Below are 19780 nucleotides of genomic sequence, written 5' to 3' on the forward strand. Positions count from 1 at the left end.
TCATAAGCATGCTTATAATAGCAGATAAATAATAAATTTACGTGTATGAGTTTCTTTGTTTTGAAGAATGTTGGGAACCAATTAGTTGACGGTAGCCATTGACTTCTATTACAATGGCTACCGTCAACTGTTTGGTTCCCAACGTTCTTCACATCTTGTTTTGCGTTCAACAGAAAACACAAAAACTCATAGATTCACTAGCAAGTAAATAGCCTACAAAAAGAAAACAACAAAATCTTTTTAGGAGAGCTATCCATCCCTTCAGCATTCACAGATGGAGTGTGTCCCATAATGCATTGCACTCTTACATGTTCACCCCCATCAGTCTAAAAAGCACAGATCCGTCTGTGTGAGCGTGTCATATCAGGACAGACTGTCGGGAGCAACACACTTCATGTTGTAGACTATCCCAGCTAAGAAAAATATGTTCTGAGAACATTTTGCTAATGTTCCTGTAAATCGCAAAACTAATTTTCTGAATGATTTCTGAATGTTCAAAACAGTTTTGACCATTTTGTTAATGTTACTGGAAGAATATTTGATCATAACTTTGAGAGAACCTTGCCAGAGCATTAGCAAAACTGGAAACATGTGGGTCAATCAGTCTTGCCATTACTTGTAATGCATCTTGCATTACTGTGTTACTGTGCAAATTCAAACCCCACAAATCATCTGCTCGTTACTTCTGACAGAGCGGACTAGACCTTGCACACAAATGAATTATGCTTGACCTCAGTTGCTCAGTCTGCTTTGTGCGAATCTACAGCAGAATATAGACCACACTCCAATGACTTTCATTGTCTTTTTTTAATTTGTTTTCCAGTGAAAATGTCTAAAAACACGTCTTACATAAGAAGCAACACTTCATGAGATTAATAAAACTTGTTTTCTTAAATGTAAATTTTGTGATTTTGATTTTTTTCCCACTTGAAACAAAAAAAAAAAAATACAATTAAAATAATTTAAATACCAAACAGACCAATCAACATCCACAACTACAACCAACCAATAAAAAAACTAAAAATAATGCATGCTATTACTATCCACGATCTTGTGGTACAACTTGATTTTGATCTTTCCGGGTTGTAAGGTATATCATATAAGCCTATTAGAGAGTGTGAGGGGAGATTGATAAGTTGATATGTGTGAGAGAGCAAAGAAGGGAGTTAGTGCTGTTCTAATTTCCATTCTTCTTTGCATACGAGGTGTCTTTGGTGAATGCTGGTCCGATGAGGCCTGCATTTCATCAGACCTGCCCTTCACGCCCAGCGTTTCCACTGTTATCAGTCGCCATGCCGGTCCTCTGGTAGAGAGCCCACATGACACGGCCGACCCTCAGTGGTCCCCGAGAGATAGCGGGGCGGGAGATGCAGAGGAAAGGGAAGGTGAAGGATCTGACCGTAAGAAGGAAAAGAAGAAGAAGAAACGGAGACCCAGGGACGAAATGTACGACTTCCACACAGAAATGCAGAGCGAAAGTGCTTTATCCGACAGTCCCCATCAGCCGTGTAAGGAACGGGACAGACACAGATTTTTAAGAAGAAAAAAACCTGCTTTGGTAGAATAAAGAAGCCGAAAAGCCGTAAGAAGATTCCCGAGGAGTGGGCGATCCATGCAGAACCCTTTGTCCCTGCTTCAGCCTGCGTGCCGCAGGAGCTCGCAACTGATATTTCCCAGTCACTCCTTGAAGTCGACAGCGGCCTTGTTTCACTTTCTGAGGACTACACCGATGGGAGTCTTATTCCTCTGTCTCTCACCCAAGATCTTCTGTCCCTCACTGCCACTTCCCCACCATCCACAATGCTTGTTGAACCTACGATGCCCTCTCCAAAGCCTCCCGGTCAAGCCCCCGGTTTATCCCACCAACACCCCTTGTCCTCGTCATCCGGATTCAACGATATCCTCATGGAAACAGAAGATTCTCTTGCTTGCAATCTCAGCGACACTCAGCCTTTCATCTCTCCAGGTGGTACCTTTGAAGAAGCCATTGTTGGACAAGATAACACCTACACCGCTTCCATGGGCACCCAAGAGTCGCCATTAAAGGAACCCCAGTCGTCCACTCCTGGAAGCGCTTGTTTTGTACCGCCGATGGAAGCACTGATCACGGCACCCCCGTTTTCTCCATCTGGACCTGCGTGGTCTCCTAATAACCACAATCAACCCTTTGATCCCGAAGGTGTTGCCTTTGAGACCTCAGTCTCAGTTCCTGCACCTCTGGCTTCGCCAAAGAGCAAAGCCCCAAAGGAACCAAAGTCCAAACAAGGCAAGAAGTCGTCTGGGTCGTCCTCATCAAAGAGTCCAACCTCCCCTGAAGCAAAGTTGGCGTCTCCCCAGAATTCTGGTCTAAATCCGGCCGCTCCTCCGTTCTTCCCTAGTTTTGCAGAACCTCGGGAGCTCGCCGAAGACACGCCCTTCACGTTGGAAGGTTTGTTGTGGACGTTTGGGAGGTGGATCCACGTAATGCATGGCTGAGTGGATTCCAAGCCTGGGCTTGAGTGATTTAAACCGTGCACTGCAATAACTAACACTTCACCCCGTCAGCTGGACGCAAGGGTCAGGGTTCGCTCAAATTGGGCTGGCTTGGTTTTGCTTGGGTGTTTCTTCCAAAATGAATGATCAACTGTGTAACCGAGAAATACACCCGCCCCCCCACCCATTAACCTTGTGATCCGGGGTGTACTCTACTAATCATACAACACTGGTTTGCAGTTTCTCGAGAAGGGTGTGGTTGTTCCCTCATAATGTTGCATCTTTGCTGTTGTGATTGATTACTGTACTATCACTGGTGGCACCTAACATGACAATCTTCTTTTTCGGTGTCCCACCACCCCTTCGTATTTCTCTTCTAGCACTTGAATATGAACCACCCTTGTCACTTTATGGATGTGTACAAAGTACAATACAGTTGTAAGTGATACCTTTTCTTTCTTTTTTCTCTTCTATGTTTCCTGACATCATCTGTTTCAACTCGCCATTAGGTAAGTCGACATTTCTCTGGTTATTGCTTTGTTTTTCGTCCAACTGTGATTTGCAGCTTCAGAGTGACCAAAGGTCATTAATTGTGAAAGTTGTGGATTTGAGGCAGTTTGAATGATTGAGTGCACTGGTGATGCGAGAGTTCAACTTTATGCAAATGCTAATGGTACTTATACCAATGAGAGAGCAGACTGCAAAGTGCTAGTGATTGAGTTGGCTGTGTGCAGTGGTATAATTGCTGTCAAAGTGTGTGAATGACTCTTTTAAAGTAATTTATAACAGAAACATACTAGTTTGTATTGCACGTCCAAATTAAGTTAATTGGTATGTGGTACAAAAAGTTCTTGTAGCTTGATAAACAATTTACTAGCCTTTTTTTCAGTAAAGGATTTACCGTACAAGTGAAATGTAAACTAGATTTGCGAGTGCCATCTTTAAATAGTTATCGTAAAATTGCAGGATCTTTAGTTTTTGTTTTTATTGACACGACATTGTGGAAGTCAGAGATGGGCACTCGAGTTAGTGACTCGGACTCGAGTTGCATTTTAATAGACTTCAGACTCCAGACTTGACCTGAAATGACTTCAGACTTGACTCAACTTGACAAGAAGGACTCGTGAATATTTCAAACACAACTCAAATCTTTTATCCTTAACTACTGATATCATGAAGAAAGAACTTATTTGCTTATTTGCCGTGCATGACGTTTCATCAATCTTTTGGTAATATATGCAGATATGGCTTTTTTCTCAGTATATGTGTGTGTGTATGTTCAGGTTTGACACATCATAATGTAAAAACCGACGCTTCAGATAAACATTTTGTTAATCTCTAAACTTTTATTCAGATGCAACATCTAATAAAAGTAATTATGTCTACCTACTGTCTATTTAACTTTTTAATTGGTGCGATTAATTATAAAAAAAAAAAAAAAAAACGTATGGGTTTATATTTGATATAAACCATATATGATATAGTTTAGAAATACAACAGCAGCATAAGTGCTGTTTTTTCCCGAATATCTGCACAATTGCAAATGTGATATTGATTGTATACAATAGTTCAGTAAATAAGAAGTTAATGTTATGAAAAAGAAATCAAGCTAATGGGGATATAAAAATATATATATAATAAAAACAACACACAGAACACAAAAAATGTGATCCATATGGTGTAAACCACAAGTGTATTTTCCAGAGCTGCTGAAGTGAGACTCTGTTCAGTCACTCTTTTACTAAACTGGAAAGATGATTTTGAAACATTCACCATGGTAACAAACACCAAAATGAGTTTTCTGCATGCAACAAAACACAACATGGATAAACAGAATTCACTCTAATGTGATATTTGACACTGAGCTCTTACAGTTTCCTTATTTTCAGCTCATGAGCTCGTAGTACAACACACACGCACACACACACACACATTACGGTACACTGTCATTAATTTGCATGTTGGGAAGTCTGACACCGAATGCTGATGTCCTGTCTCCCGGAGTGTATAAGTAGCTCCCTCACTGACAGAGTCCCTCCCCACTGGAGAAAGAGCCGAAAATTACAGAGAACTGAAGAAGACAGCTGTGTTAGACGCGCCCAAACACACACACGCACACACACACACACTCTCTAATATAGGCGCTACACACACAGAATCTAAAACAAGCAACCGACCATTTTCAGATACTACACTACTTATTTTCTTGTTTTTTGCAGTTTTGTGACTTTTCACCAAATATTCATATTTTATTTATTTAATAAATGCATGTAATATGTGATGTATATCCAATCCAAAGCAGTGTTTCAAAGACACGTGTCTGTAATGTTTTTGCTGTGGACTTTTCAAAGTAAGATTGCCGTCTGGCCTTGAGTGCGTCCTGTGAGCATCTCTGAATGGCGCTGATTGTTTGGGGTCGTGATGTCTTTTGTGCGCTTGCACTCTTGTGAGTCTGTGAGCCGCTGGTGACGGCCAGAGACATCGATTGTGACGGAGTAGCATGCGTTGTTATGAATGAAGGAGTGTTAACACACACACACACACACACACACACACACACACACACACACACACACACACACACAGATGCTCAGAGTGACTCAGCTCTCCTTTTGTTCAGTCAGACGCTTGTGAAGGAAAAATAAAAAAACTACACTTGAGTTTGTTTCTCTGTGAATGTGATGCTGGTTTATAGAGATTAATTTGGATTTCTAAACATGCATTTAAGAAGTAACGATTATGGAGCGATGAGATTGTTTGTTATTCTATTCAATTGTGTCATTCAAACATTTTGCTATTTATTGCATGCTTAAAAACAGAAACAATAACAGAATAAGGATTCTTTTTCTGGTTTCATCTAAATAATGCACTTCAAAATGAATGAATGAATTTACACACACTGACCTGATTGAGCACATTGAACCGTTCTCTAGTGAGGTTTTCTGTTCATTTTCATTCTCTTTTTTTAATTGATAGATGCAGTGTGTTTGCTCAGAACATGTTTTGGTGTTTTGTTATTTTTATATGCATCATACAGACTTCTGTATTGTTGCATTGCTTTCATGAGTGTTGTTTAAGGTAGCAACATTTTTGCCTTTTATTTCTGTTTTTTAGCATCCCACTCTAAAAACAGGGACAGTGCAGCACTTGACAAAGTGTTTGATATTGCATTAGAAATTAAATTAGAAGTGCATTGAAAAATGTTGCATTGCACTCCATGTACTTATTTATTTATTTACTTATTTTTTTTTTTTTGTAATGCAAAGTTTTTTCCATATCTGTGTCCTACATAGTAAAAGTACATAAACAGCTCATTAGATTTGAGTGCTAGTGTTTGGAAGTAGATGTGAGGTGTGTCTTTAGAGGCCAGAGGTTTCGTGTCAGAACAGGATTCGTCTGGGAGGATCTTACATAAGCAAACCCTGCTGAGATCCTTCACAGGGTGAAGACGAGGAAAGCCGGGCGTACAGGGCCACCAGGCTCTTGGCAGCACCGACCCAACGAAACACCCGCTGAGTCGAGGTTTGGCAGCGATGCAGCTGCCGGGACTTGTGCTGTTGTGATGCAGTGTGATTATAACATAATCTTATTTAGTGACTCTCACGACTCAGGAGGAAGAAATAATGAAGCCGTAGATGATCTTTAGATATGGATACTGAAAACACATATTGGTTGATCATTGCAGAGCTGCATCAGCAGATTAAATTTAATGAATTGATGTATGTTGCATATTTGCTACTGTTTAAAAGTTTAGGGTTGGTAATATTTTTCAATGTTGTTTTTGCTCAAGGCTGCAATTAATTGATGAAAAATACAGTAAAAATGTGAAATATTATTACAGTTTTAAATAAGTGTTTTCTATGTGAATATCTGTTAAACTGTAATTTATTTCTGTGATGCACAGCTGTATTTTCAGCATCATTACTCCAGTCTTCAGTGTCACATGATCTTCAGAAATCATTCTAATATGATGATTTGCTGCTCAAGAAACATTTCTGATTATTATCAATGTTGAAAACAATTGAGCTGCATAATATTTCTGTGGAAACTGATGCATTTTATTTTTCAGGATTCACAGATGAATAGAAAGTTCATAAGAGCAGCGTTTATGTGAAATAGAAATCTTTTATAACTCTTTAAACTGGCACGTTTCCTGTGTCCTTGCTGAATAAATGCTCTTACATTCTTGATCATTTTTTAGTGTGCATGTGCTGGGAGTGAATTAGCATCGCTCGGTGTTATTTTATCACAATGAAATGAACACTTACACAGTTTTTCTGCGTTAGTGCATCACTGAATTCAGATGGAGTCGGACGGTCAAAGGTCCTGTTTGAGACCAGCGCAGTGATGGCGCTGTAAAGGTCAACGCATCGAATGTCGTAAACACAGACTGCCTCCAGGGAGGGCGTGGAGCCTGTCCTGTTGCCACGGCGACTGATAAGCAGCTGATGTTTCCATGGTAACAAGGACAGATGCGGAGAAAGTGGCCATGAGTCTTTTTGTCATAAGATGTTGTAGTGTGCTGATAATATTCTTTTGCGTTTTCATAAATGTGTTTTAATTATGCAGATGAGTAAATAAGGCAGACCGGCCCGGTTTCAGCCACAGCTGCTGTAGCTCCGGTAGGAGAAAAACGAACAGGCTGTGATCAACAGAATAATTACCGTCTGCTCATCGATGCAGAAAACTCGCTGCTTTCGGCCTGCAGTCTGACTTTACACATAGTCAGAAATCTAGTGTTCATATCAAACATGAACTGAATTGCACCAGTTTAATGACATGCCATTATACATATACATATACATATATATATATATATATATATATATTATAACCAATATTTCTCTCTCTGAGGTATTTGAGTGGTTGTTGCAATGCATTCTGTCTGAGATTGCTCTGATATGAATTTGTATTTATTTATTTTAATTTAGTATAAAAATAATACTTTTTAATTTATACTTTTATTCATCAGGGACGCATTAAATTAATCAAAAGAGCCAGTAAAGACATTTATAATGTTACAAAAGATTTCTATTTCAAATAAATGCTGTTCTTTTAAACTTTCTGTTCATCTGTGAATCCTGAAAAATAAAATGCATCACCGTTTCAACAAAAAAAATCTGTTTTCTTGAGCAGCAAATCATCATATTAGAATGATTTCTGAAGATCATGTGACACTGAAGACTGGAGTAATGATGCTGAAAATACAGCTGCACATCACAGAAATAAATTACAGTTTAACAGAGATTCACACAGAAAACAGCTATTTTAAATTGTAATAATATTTCAGATTTTTACTGTATTTTAGACCAATTAATTGCAGCCTTGGTGAGACTTCTCACTGACCCAGAACTTCTGAACACTAATGCATCTCTCACTTTGGAGCAGAGATGTGCTTTTAAATGTTTTTAACACACTAGATTGTAGTAGAAGATCATAACGTTTGTCTGGATGCTTGCTGGAGTTTCTTCTCAGAATATAAATAGCAGCATTGAACAATTCGACAGCTCAGGTGGAGTGATGCTATTGATGTGTCTCCGCTTCAGACAAACTATTGAACATCATCCGCAGGTTCTATTTAAGCAGAGAGTGTTCAGTGTGCGGCTGGCAGTGACAGAGAAAGAGCAGCTCTGGATGTGTTTTCGCTCGACTGGATTAGTGATTGTAAAGCCTGCAGCAGCTGTGTGTCTCAGAGCTGGTGACAGAATCACTCTGAACCAAAAGAGCCGAGTTATGGCTCAAACTTTGAGTTTGGTATTAGGTAACCGCTAAAGTGGCTTAGTTCTTGTGGCAAGACGAGTTCTGCCATTTTTAGTGATGGAATTTACTAGAGAGGAAGTTACAGCTGGAATAAAGCTGACTGAAAATAAAATATACATTTAAAAAAGGAACCACCTTTTTTTTTTAACTACAATTTTAATTTATCTGACGTTGAAGTACTAAAATAACTAATACTATATAAACTAAAAGCAAAAACTAAAACTAATAAAAACTATATAAACAACAAAAAAAGATGATAATAAAAAAGAACAAAAAAAAAATACTAAAATTTTAGCTAAAATGAAAATAGAAATATAAAATGTAATAATAAATATCAATAAATATAATTGATTCTAATAGCAACATTTCACATTTTCATTTTGAGTTGAAGTACCAAAATAACTAAAAATAAGAAAAAATTAAAACTTCATAGATGTATTAAAAACAAAAAAAAATTACAAAAAACACAAGAGATTCTAAAACGTAAAAAATATAAAATAAATAAAACTAAGCAGAAAATGTAAAAAGTAACATATAATTGAAAATATTAACAAAAAAAATTATATCGATTCTAAAAGCAACATTTCTCATTTATTTTTAGTACTAAAATATCTAAAACTAATAAATAACTATTTAGACATTAAAAAATAATGACAATAACAATGACAAAAATACTAAAACTTGAAGTAAAATTACAGGAAATGTAAAAATAAAATCTCATTCAAAATATATCATAACTTGAAGTACTGAAATAACTAAAACTAAAAACTTAAAAACAATATAGACATTTGCAAAATTAAAATAATTAGAAAATGACAAAAACACATGGCAAAAATGCTAAAATGTGAGTTAAAATTACAATTAATATTTTTTTATATATATATATACATATATATATATATATATATATATATATATATATATATATATAATATATATATATACAAACTCTAATAGTTTATCAATGATGGTATAATAAGACTGGTTGTCTGGCTTTTCCCAAAACTCCTATAATCCCACTCAGCGTTACTCGACTTCACTCACTCACACTGTATTTTTGGTCACAGCGCTCTTCAGAGCTGCTCCTGTTGCCATGGTGACGGGAGGCGGTTGCTTGGGAGACCTAAGGAAGCAGGGCTACCAAGGAAACAATGTTGGCTCTTAGGAGGAGGGGCGCTGCGCTAAAAATAGCATCTGGGTAGATGGTTGTTCTCTCAGCTTACCGACTTCATCCCTACTACACACCTTCTAGACCACCTGTGTGTTTCTGCTGTGACGCTGATAAATGATTTTAGCCGCCTCCCTCAACCTCCACCTGAGAGGAACGCAGAGATAGCGATTCGTCTCTTGCTCTTCTTATATCCCTGATTCTGCTGCTGCTTTAGGATCTTATTCTTAACATCAGTTACTTGGAGAGAATCTTGTAGTGTAATTAAAGTCTGCATGCTTCAGCAAACTTAGTCTGTTATTCAGATGAATCTGTGTTCGTCTGTATGTTGAGAAAGTCTCTTTGAGGCGTATGCTACATAAGCAAACATGTAGGTCAGCCGAGAGAACATACATGTGGGTCAGGCTGTATGTTGGCCCTCGTTGCTATTCTATGGCTTTGTTCAAACAGGCAGCCCTCAGAATTTTACAATTTGTTTAAATGACAGCAATTAAAAAAAAAAAAAAAAAAAAAACTTATTTAAACATACATCTTCATCTGTATAGATTTTATATTTGTTTAGACAGCTAACCTAAACAAACTGGTTTGTTTTAGTTTTTGAATAAATGAATGAAGAAATAATTTATATATATATATATATATATATATATATATATATATATATATATATATATATATATATATATATATATATATATATATATACATGTGACCCTGGAGCACAAAAGCAGTCTTAAGTCGCTGGGGTATATTTGTAGCAATAGCCAAAAATACATTGTATGTCCAAACTTCATTTGGACAACTTTAAAGATGATTTTCTCAATATTTAGATTTTTTTTGCAACCCCAGATTACAGATTTTCAAATAGTTGTATCTCAGACAAATATTGTCTGATCATAACAAGCCATACATCAATGGAAATGTTTTTTTTTTTTTTTTTTTTTTTATTCCCAAACTGGTCCAAGCCACATTTATAGGGTTTAAATACTCTTAGAAATGATTCATTTTATTTATTTATTTTTATATTAATTTTTTTCATTTTAATTTTCCATTTTTTTTTTTTTTTTTTTTCATTATTTTATTTATATAATGCACATGCATTCATTTGTGCATGTTATTGCAAATAAATAAATTGTCTTTCAGATCAGTAATTTGTAAATTGATTTGTAAGAGAGAACGAAGTAGGTTCTTTCCTTCTTTCCATACATTATTGATGGCAGATTTAGCACACAGTGCCGTATCCTCCTCGTTCAGTGTGAGTTCAATAGCAGACAGGCGTCGTCTTTCAGCTGTGCTTGTGTAGCGAGGCCGGTGGGTCTCAGATTGGGGTCAGATGAGATCATCCCTACAGTGTCTCTGATGGCCTGGACACCACTCGCGTGGGGACGCGGGATTGATTTGACACGTTCAGTGGACGGGCGAGTCAGTGAGATAAATGCATGACGAAAATAGTTTCTGTGTGAGTGAATCTAGAGATTCTTTAAACATTGTTTACCAAGGCAAGCATAACACTGCAACACCTTTTGGTTGGTTAAAGTTTGAATAAGAGATGGAAATGGAATGAGGATTGAAGTTGAGGAAGTAGCATCGTTTCTCGCTGTTGAATGTGTTTGAAGACGCCCTTCATCGTAAATCATCATCTGATAATTGTCATCTTGAGTGCTTGTGTAAGGGTCACGGTCTCGTGGCTGGTTCTACTGAAACAGACAGTTGCTGATGGAGGAAATTAGGCTCAGAAATGATGGCCCTTATGTAACCGTAGTGACCGTTTTAATGCTGATGGACACTTTGTCTGCTTGCATTAACAACGCATTGAAGGTGTGCTGACAAAGCGTCTTAATGTTGGGAGTGTTTTTTGTTTAAATCAGATGAACGTGAAATATTCATGATACAACATACCAAGAAGTTCACACGTTTCATCTTTGTTGAACAAGCTTTAACTTAGTTTGAAGCATCTGGCAAACATCTGTAAAATCGTCATGCATTTGTTTTGATCCCAGAATATTGCTCACTTCTTGTATATTTATTTATTTGTTTATATTAATAATATTTTTTATTATTTAATATTATTAAATAATGCATACTGATATATTTATGTTGTTCTTATTAGTAGTAGTAGTAGTATTGATAAAATTGGCATGATTAATTTATTAGAATAAATGATATGCATATTTATTTATTGTAATAAATTAATAATTTATTATTATTATTATTATTATTATTATTATATAAAATCATTCATGCATTTAACAGAATAATATTTTTATCGAAATCATAATTTTAACATTACAAATAATAATAATAATAATAATAATAATAATAATTTGTATTATTAAATAATATTTTTTGGGTCATCTTGGCCATCTGGCATTGTTCCATTTCTGTCTCTTTTGCTTCTCTGATTGGAGCACTCTTAAAAAAATAAAAATAGGGCATAACCTACTGTTATTTTGAAGGATTTTCCGTAATTATTTTTTTTTTTACAGGTATTTTACCTGTGTTTTGAATTTTGCATTGCATTCAGTTGTGTTTTAGATTTAATGTAAATGTCTGTAAAATTAATGGATAATGTCTCGGTAAAGCTGCTGGTACTTTTTCTGTTATCTTACCTTTTTATTTCTTACAGTGAGGAATGATGTTGTTATGAACAGTAGGAAATGCAACAACAAAGACATTATCTTTTATTCAGATTCTGATTCGAATCTCACATATTTAGAGACCCTCATCTATTGGTCTAAATTCAACACAGAGTACAGATGAAGATTAAACAGTATGTAAGAGAAAAAAAAAAGCTTTGATTGTCTAGGGATATCATTCATGGGCAGATCTGCTCTGTCTGGAAAATTCCAGACTGATTATGTTACCCAAAAAGACTTCCATAAAAAGATACGAAAGATGTGCGCACTGTCTGAAATCGTACGTGCAAATGAATGCTCGTTAAGCCGTTCCTCTTTATTTTGCTCGTATGTAGCCTCAGGGGTGATAGTAGTGTGTCACTATCGGAGAGAGGAGGGAAGAAAAGATGGATGCAGAGAGGACAACGTGGAGAAAACGAGAGGGGCAGAGAGGAAGGAGGAAGCTGATTTTGGGGCAGCGAATGAACAGCCTCTCAAAAAATGTGATTCATCACGATATCCATATAAAGACAAAAAGAGAGAGAGAGAGACGCTTCCAGCCAGATCTCAGTGCAGCTTAGTCTGCTGTCGCATGCAGAAGCAGCAGAGAACGTTGTGAGGTTACGAGCCAGACAGACACGTTTACGTTTTAACACCGGAGAAGGACTAAGACACAAAGACACTCAAACCAGAAGCAGAGACAGGGGAACAGAAGCATGTCCTCTCTCTCGAACCAACAACCGGCATCTCCGTTCTCTGAATATAGTGAGCTATGTAAAGTCCCATCCATGTCCACATCTGCCACCCCTCCGGGTTGGGATTGGAAGCATGGGGACCTCGGGGCACCGCCGAGTTTCGGAGGTGGCCTTCGGGCAACGGGGATGACGGACGAGGACAAGCTGTGCTTCTACGAGTCTCCTTCGGAGCTCAACGTCTCCGGGCGAGGAGCCGTTCCAACAAGCGTGTCTTTCGGCAGCACCGGGGACAGTCCGGAAAGCCTCTCGTCCTCGTCTCCATCAGCTGCGTCTCCTGGAAGATTCGCGGGTTGCACTGCGGACAACAATGGCATGATGCTTCTGGAGTCACCTGCGGGTCACAAAGAGGTTCTGTCACCTCTCGAACCCTCGGAACCGGCTCCATTCTCCGGATTGCTTCCGGAACAGAGTCCCAGCACGCCGTCGCCCCGAACGCCTCCAAACTACTGCGTCATTGGCGTGGTCAACGACAGCTACCTGGAGGGCGAAGACGAGCGGCCGAAGGCTGAAGGGTCGTCACACGGAAGTGAGGACGAGGAAGACTTCGAGCCTTGCTTAATGGGAAGAGCCGAGCAACAGAGGAAGGCGATGAGGCGAGCGATGTCCGAGTGTTCGCACCTCTCCGTACCCGCCAGCCTCGAGCTCCCGGATAAGTATCCCGGCGGAGGAGTTCTGGACAAGTTGCCGTCGCCCATTGGAGGACCTCGTCGCCAGCACGCAGGGGCTATGAAACGCTCTCTAACCGTAGCCGACGATCAACCTCCGACCCCGCCACCAACCCTATCAGCCACTCGCAACGACCTACGGAACAACATCGAACTACATATCCCCCCTTTCCCCGCACGCAAAGACCAAAGCAGCTTTCCCCTCTCGCCAGTGGAGGACCTGCTGGAGGAACCATTCATTGACAAGGACCAAGGAGTCGTTCTACCCGTGCCGGTGACAACACGTGCCCTTAATGGGACTAGCGACAACGCTGGAGACAAAACCAACACGATTGCTGAGGCATCTGAGGGTAGGTGATGGAGAAGCAAGAGTTAATTTTGAGACGTAGGACTGACTCTTTTATGTCTGAGGTGAGAAATGTGAATGAGAGAAGCGTGGCATAATCGTTCTTAGAAACAAAGAAATTAAGCTTGGGAAAGCGTGTTTTAATGTATTTCCAATGGGGTTTGCAGTGATGCCATAGAAGAACCATTTTTGGATCCCCCATTTTTGTATTTCTTACAAAATATTGGTTCTTTATTGGCATCTGTGTTTCTGTTAAGAACTATTAACATGCACAAATAAAAAATAATGAATTTTTAAAAAAAATAATGGTTGATTTGGAATCTAATGGAGCATATTTCCAGTATATAAAAAAAAGCTTTTATGCCATGGTTCCAAGATTCTGCATGGAACCATGGATGTCAATAAGGACACTTTATTTTTAAGAGTGCACACGTGTATAAAATTTGATTTATTGAGTCAATATGATGAGACATCAAGCGCAGTATAATCATTCTTAGAAACAAAGACATTAAGGTTTGAAAAGCATGTGCCTGTTTATTTCATTGTGCAGTGATGCCATAGAAGAACCATTTTGGGTTCCCAAAAATTAAACGTTCTTTATTGGAGTCTGTGATTCCATGAGGAAATGTAAAATGTAACCAGTATGATATTAAAGGTTCTTTATGGAACCATGGATGCCAATAAGAAACCTTCATTTTTAAGAATGCGTAGGTGTATATAATTGGGTTTATTGAGTCGGTATGATGAGACATGAGTCCTAGACTGGGACTGCGTCTTTCTGATGGTAGCGATGGCAGAATTAGTGTCTGTGTTCTGTGTGTACGGCACTATCACGCCACTGCTGAACGCATGCTGATTACCTGCTCCAGACAAGCAGCGGACAGCACAAGTCATTTCTGACCTGATTTCTAGAGTAAAACGTTCCCCTGCACAAATCCAGGTCAGAAACTCTCCTCAACGATGATACAGAAACCTCCTGCTGCACCTACAACGGTTAATGATTACGAGTTTTGATTTTTGTTGAAATAATAATTCACAGGAGGGGCGTGTAAATAGTCTGGTTTAATCCCTCAGTTGTCTTCTGATAGTCCCGCCTCAAGGGGCAGCAAACAAAAGATAAAATCGCTGGTGAAATGTCTTTGATTAATGCAAAAGCAGGTTCAGATGAAATAAAGTGTGCACTGGTGCTAATGACGGTGAGTCGTTTGTTGCACACTAGTTTTCTCTGAGAGTTGCAGTTATTGATGCATGATGTTTGTGGTTTGATGTATTAGTTGAGGTGGAATTGGAGTCTGGATAGTTTTTAATAAAATGGGAGTGTCTGGGGTTTATGAAGGTTTTATTCTTGCTGAAATAAACACAGTAGTTTCTCATCTGCTTTGAGGCGTCACCGTGAAACTGCTGTCTTTGTTATTATAAATGCACCTGCGCCTTGTTGGAATCGATCAGCTTAATGCAAGAGTTCAAAGCCGACTCAATGCATAGATATTTCTATCAAATAGCTGAAATCTGCGTTCGGCTCTCTGGTGACGGATTTATTTTAATACAAGATGCGGTGTTTCTGCACGCTGGGAAGCAGCTTACATGTGCAAAAGAAAAAATGCTGCTGGAATATCAATGATGGCTGATTTTATGTATTTCATGCTCACTGGATTAAATCTCAAGTGTGGAATAAATATGCAAATAAGCTCCTTTTCTCCTGAGAAATTATGTTTATAACAGAAGCAGATTTTTGCAGCAATAAAGGGTTTATGGAAGCAGATTTGCTGCATTATGATGCGATGCATTAACTAACTAAAATGAGCAATAATTAATTAATTAGTAAAAGTACAGCTATGCTTTTTAGTTCATGTTCAGATCTATTAAATAATGTGAATATATGCATCTTTTAATTTTTAAAAATGCATTTGTAAATATTAAAATTGACATGAATTAACTAAAATTTTAACGAATGCTTTCAAGCTATTTTTAATTAGTTCATGTTAACTAATATTAACGGATGAAACCTTATGAGAAAAGTTTAATCTATTGACGTTTTGCTGTTAAATTTAGTAGCACAACACATCATGTCATAATTGCAGTCTTTTCGTTATAAAATATAATGATATATTATACAATAGATGGATATAACGAATAACACAAGTGCACCTGGACTTCAATGTGGACTCAAATCTCTTACTTTCCATTTATTTTTATGCATGCAGCATATACAGATATATGTATTGCATTAATTTGCAGCCTTTCTGCAGTTGAATTATCTTGATAGTTTAATGAATCATTTTGTCTTTTGTCCTTGCTTTGGCTTTCTTTTGGACTAAACAAGCGAAACACAGTCTTTACAAACAGCTTTTTTTGTTCATTTTTTGCTCTGGTTTATATATTAATGTGTGTTTTTAACTGTTCAACTTGTTTCTTTCTTCCAGAAAACTCTGAGAAGAACAAGCCGCAGGCGAACAAAATAGACACTGTGCAGAAGATTGATGACTTTAATGTTTTCAGCAAGACGGACAAAGATCAGAAGATGGAAACGGTGGAGGAGAAACACAAAACTAGCCACACAGACGAACAGACAACCAGAGAAAACACTGAAGCTCTGGACAACAACAAAGATGTGGACAAATCAGAGAAAACAGACAAGGATGAAGCCGTTCACAAAGTAGAAGCGCCAGTGAAAGTTGAGAGGATTGAACAAAAAACTACAAAAGAGGAGACTGAAAAATCTGATGAGGTCGAGGTAGAAAAGAGTGAATCCTCCCCAAAGATGGAGAAGGAGAAGGAGAAGGTGGAGCTGAAGACACAAGAAGTGAAAGTCAAGGAGAGCAAGTCGGATCAGAAAGCAGAGGAAGATAAAGAACAGGTGAAGGAAGTGGAGAAGGAGAAAGTGGAACAGAAGACAGAACAAGTCCAAACAGAAAAGGACAAAGCAGAACAGAAAACAGAAAAGATTGAGCCGGCTGACAAGAAACCTGCCAAAGCTGAGAAGGACGAGAAAGCCAAAAAACCAGCTGCTAAGCCCTCGGCGGCCAAACCTGCGGTGAGCAACGGTGCACCTGGAAAAGACCTGACCAGTCCTGAGAAGAAGACCAAGGTTTGTGAGAGCTTTCTGCTGTCTCTTCGTCCTCCATTGACCTTCCTGCTTGCTTCTGCTAATAGCTTTGATTCTGTTCTTAAAGCGTATTAATGACAAAACCAGACCAAAATTCATTCATCACTTACGGAGGGCTGGGAATCGAGAACCTGAAACAAAGCAGCATTATTTTGATATTATTTTTATAATTTTTAGGAATTTATATATATATATATATATATATATATATCATATATATATATATATATATATATATATATATATATATAAAAAAATTATGAAAAAATTTTTAAAAAATTGTTTGTTTAGATCTAGTTATTTTTTAATTTCTATATATTACCATTCAATTATATTTTAATTTATTTAAATTAATTTTATATTATATTTTATTTTATTTTATTTTATTTTATTTTATTTTATTTTATTTTATTTTATTTTATTAATATTATTATTATGTATTGTATTATTTTTACTTATTTATTTTTTAATAAAAATTATAAAAATATATTTTTGATTTAATTAAAATTAGTTTTTTTTTTTTTTTTTAATTGCCATATTTTTTTTTTTCAGGTTTACTTTTTTCCAGTTAATGCTTATATGTAAACAAACAAACAATAAATCAATAATTCCTTTCTTTGATTAATGTTAAGGAACTGTAATCGGGAAACTGCTCAGGCTTCCCATCCCTTCATCTAGAAGTAACGTCAGAAAATGTGTTCTGAACTGGATCTGATCTTGTGCTTTTATCGGCTTGCTCTGCTCACGTCGCAGCTGTTATCATTTGTCCTTATTCTATTTTTTTGTTCATCGTTTGCCGTCCATCCGTTGGGTTTGCTGTCCATCCATGCAGCCAGTCGCCGGCGCAACCAAACCTAGCTCTGCCAAGCCCCGGCCGAGCTCCGCCTCCAGCGCTACAGCCGCGCCCAAGCGTCCCACCCCGACCTCTGCCCCCCTCAGCAAAAAAGCCCCTGTGCCCAAAGCACCTGCCCCGGCCGCTGGCACCAAACGTCCCGCCACGTCGTCCACACGACCCTCCACCTCGTCCAGCACAGTGACCATAGAGGTCAAGCCCAAGGTGAGTCCGTCCATCTGCTGAAGACCACGTCTGAACCCTCTTCCAAAGGTCGAATCGGCTCAATCCGGCTCTCATCTCTGCATGGATGCTCTGTGTGTGTGTGTGTGTGTGTGTGTGTGTGTGTGTGTGTGTGTGTGTGCCGTCCATGCTTGAGCACATCAACATGTGTTTAAACTGCAGTACAGTGCAAAAGATTGGGCTCGGTTATCAAAAGAAGTCAGCAAGAATGCGTTTATTTGGTTAAAAATACTGTAAAATTTTGAAATATTATTACAATTTAAAACAGCAGTTTTCTGTGTGAATCTCTATTAAAGTGTAATTTATTTCTGTGATGCGCAGCTGTATTTTCAGCATCATTACTCCAGTCTTCAGTGCCACATGATCTTCAGAAATCATTCTAATATGATGATTTGCTGCTCAAGAAACATTTCTGATTATTATCAATGTTGAAAACAGAATATTTGTTGTTGAAACCGTGATGCATTTTATTTTTCAGGATTCACAGATGAACAGAAAGTTCAAAAGAACAGCATTTATTTGAAATAGACATCTTTTGTAACATTATAAATGTCTTCACTGGCGCTTCTGATCAATTTAATGCGTCCTTGTTTAATAAAAGTATTGATTTCTTAAAAATAAAATAAAATAAAAAATTGAATGTCAGTGTACAGCTACAAAGAAGCCTAAAAATATTAGAGCTCCTAAGTTATGAGAAATTATAATAGACGTTTTTCTAGAAATAGCAGTATCGATAAAATGTTTTATTCGAGTCATGAAGGGCAATGAAAAAAAAGAATATAGTTTATTATGTTTATTAGATCTGACACACTCTTAAATCTCTTTAAATATGAACACTGTTCAGTTCAAGTCTTCCCTCTAGTGGCCACCGGTTAAACTACACTGCTTCCTAACTAAAATCAGACTTTATTGAAATTAAATGAGGTTAATGTGCAATCAGGGACGAACTCAAAATACAGTTTGATTGTGCACGTGTTGCTGCATTAATGTTCAGAAATATGATTGAATCCACACTAAGAAACGAGAGGTTTGTCTCAGTTAATAAATAAACAAACATAAAGGGTTGTATAGGTGACTGGTTCTTAGAAACTGACTTCTTCTGAACCTGGCAGGCTATTTTTAGAGCAACAGCAACATATTTTTTTTGGATGAAACGTCTCTGTTGGATCCTGATGGGATTTTTACTACAGAGAGAATATGACCGTGCTGCTGACCTCGACTGACCCTGTGCTTTCTCCTCCGACAGACGGCTGTGCCAAAGACCTCTGTCGCCCCGGCTCGGCCCCCCGCAGACAAACCTGCGACCGCAGCACGCCCTGCCACCACGACACGCAGCACAGCCAGCGCCGCGGCAGCACGGCGCCCCGGTTAGCTAGGAGACATTTGAAGATGAGCCACTGCATTTTGTGCTGATTTATGAAGTATTATAAATATTCACATTATGCATTTCTGTTTTGTATTTAGTCACAAAGACTGAGAGCAAACCAGGAGACGAGAAGAAACCAAGCACACTGAAAACCACAGGTACAGCAAACACCTCACCACCCATAACACTGTATTTATGAATACACTACTGGCTAAAAGTTTGGATTTGGATTCATTTATATGATCAAAATACAGTAAAAATAGTAATGTTGTGAATTTGCAATTAATTGCAATTTAAAAGAACTGTTTTCTGCTCATATTTTAACACTCTGGTGTTGACTCAAGAGTGTATACAGTATATTATTAATACTTTTATTCAGTAAAATTACTTTTTTTAAATAATACGTTTAGTAATGGCTGCTGAAAATTCACCTGCATCACAGGAATAAATTA

At 37.8% G+C, this 19780-nt stretch overlaps 1 protein-coding gene across 1 annotated transcript in view; it reads left to right on the forward strand.

Annotated features, from left to right (window-relative positions):
- LOC109071197 (microtubule-associated protein 4-like) overlaps nt 1-19780 on the forward strand; it is a 64711-nt gene that overhangs the window by 29786 nt on the left and 15145 nt on the right. Inside the window, 6 exon segments of the mRNA XM_042714840.1 lie at nt 1206-1519; nt 1522-2428; nt 16205-16869; nt 17720-17944; nt 19209-19329; nt 19427-19486. Coding sequence (XP_042570774.1) covers nt 1206-1519; nt 1522-2428; nt 16205-16869; nt 17720-17944; nt 19209-19329; nt 19427-19486 — 2292 coding nt within the window.

Source organism: Cyprinus carpio, chromosome A24 (genome assembly GCF_018340385.1).
Source record: "Cyprinus carpio isolate SPL01 chromosome A24, ASM1834038v1, whole genome shotgun sequence".
NCBI lineage: Eukaryota > Metazoa > Chordata > Actinopteri > Cypriniformes > Cyprinidae > Cyprinus > Cyprinus carpio.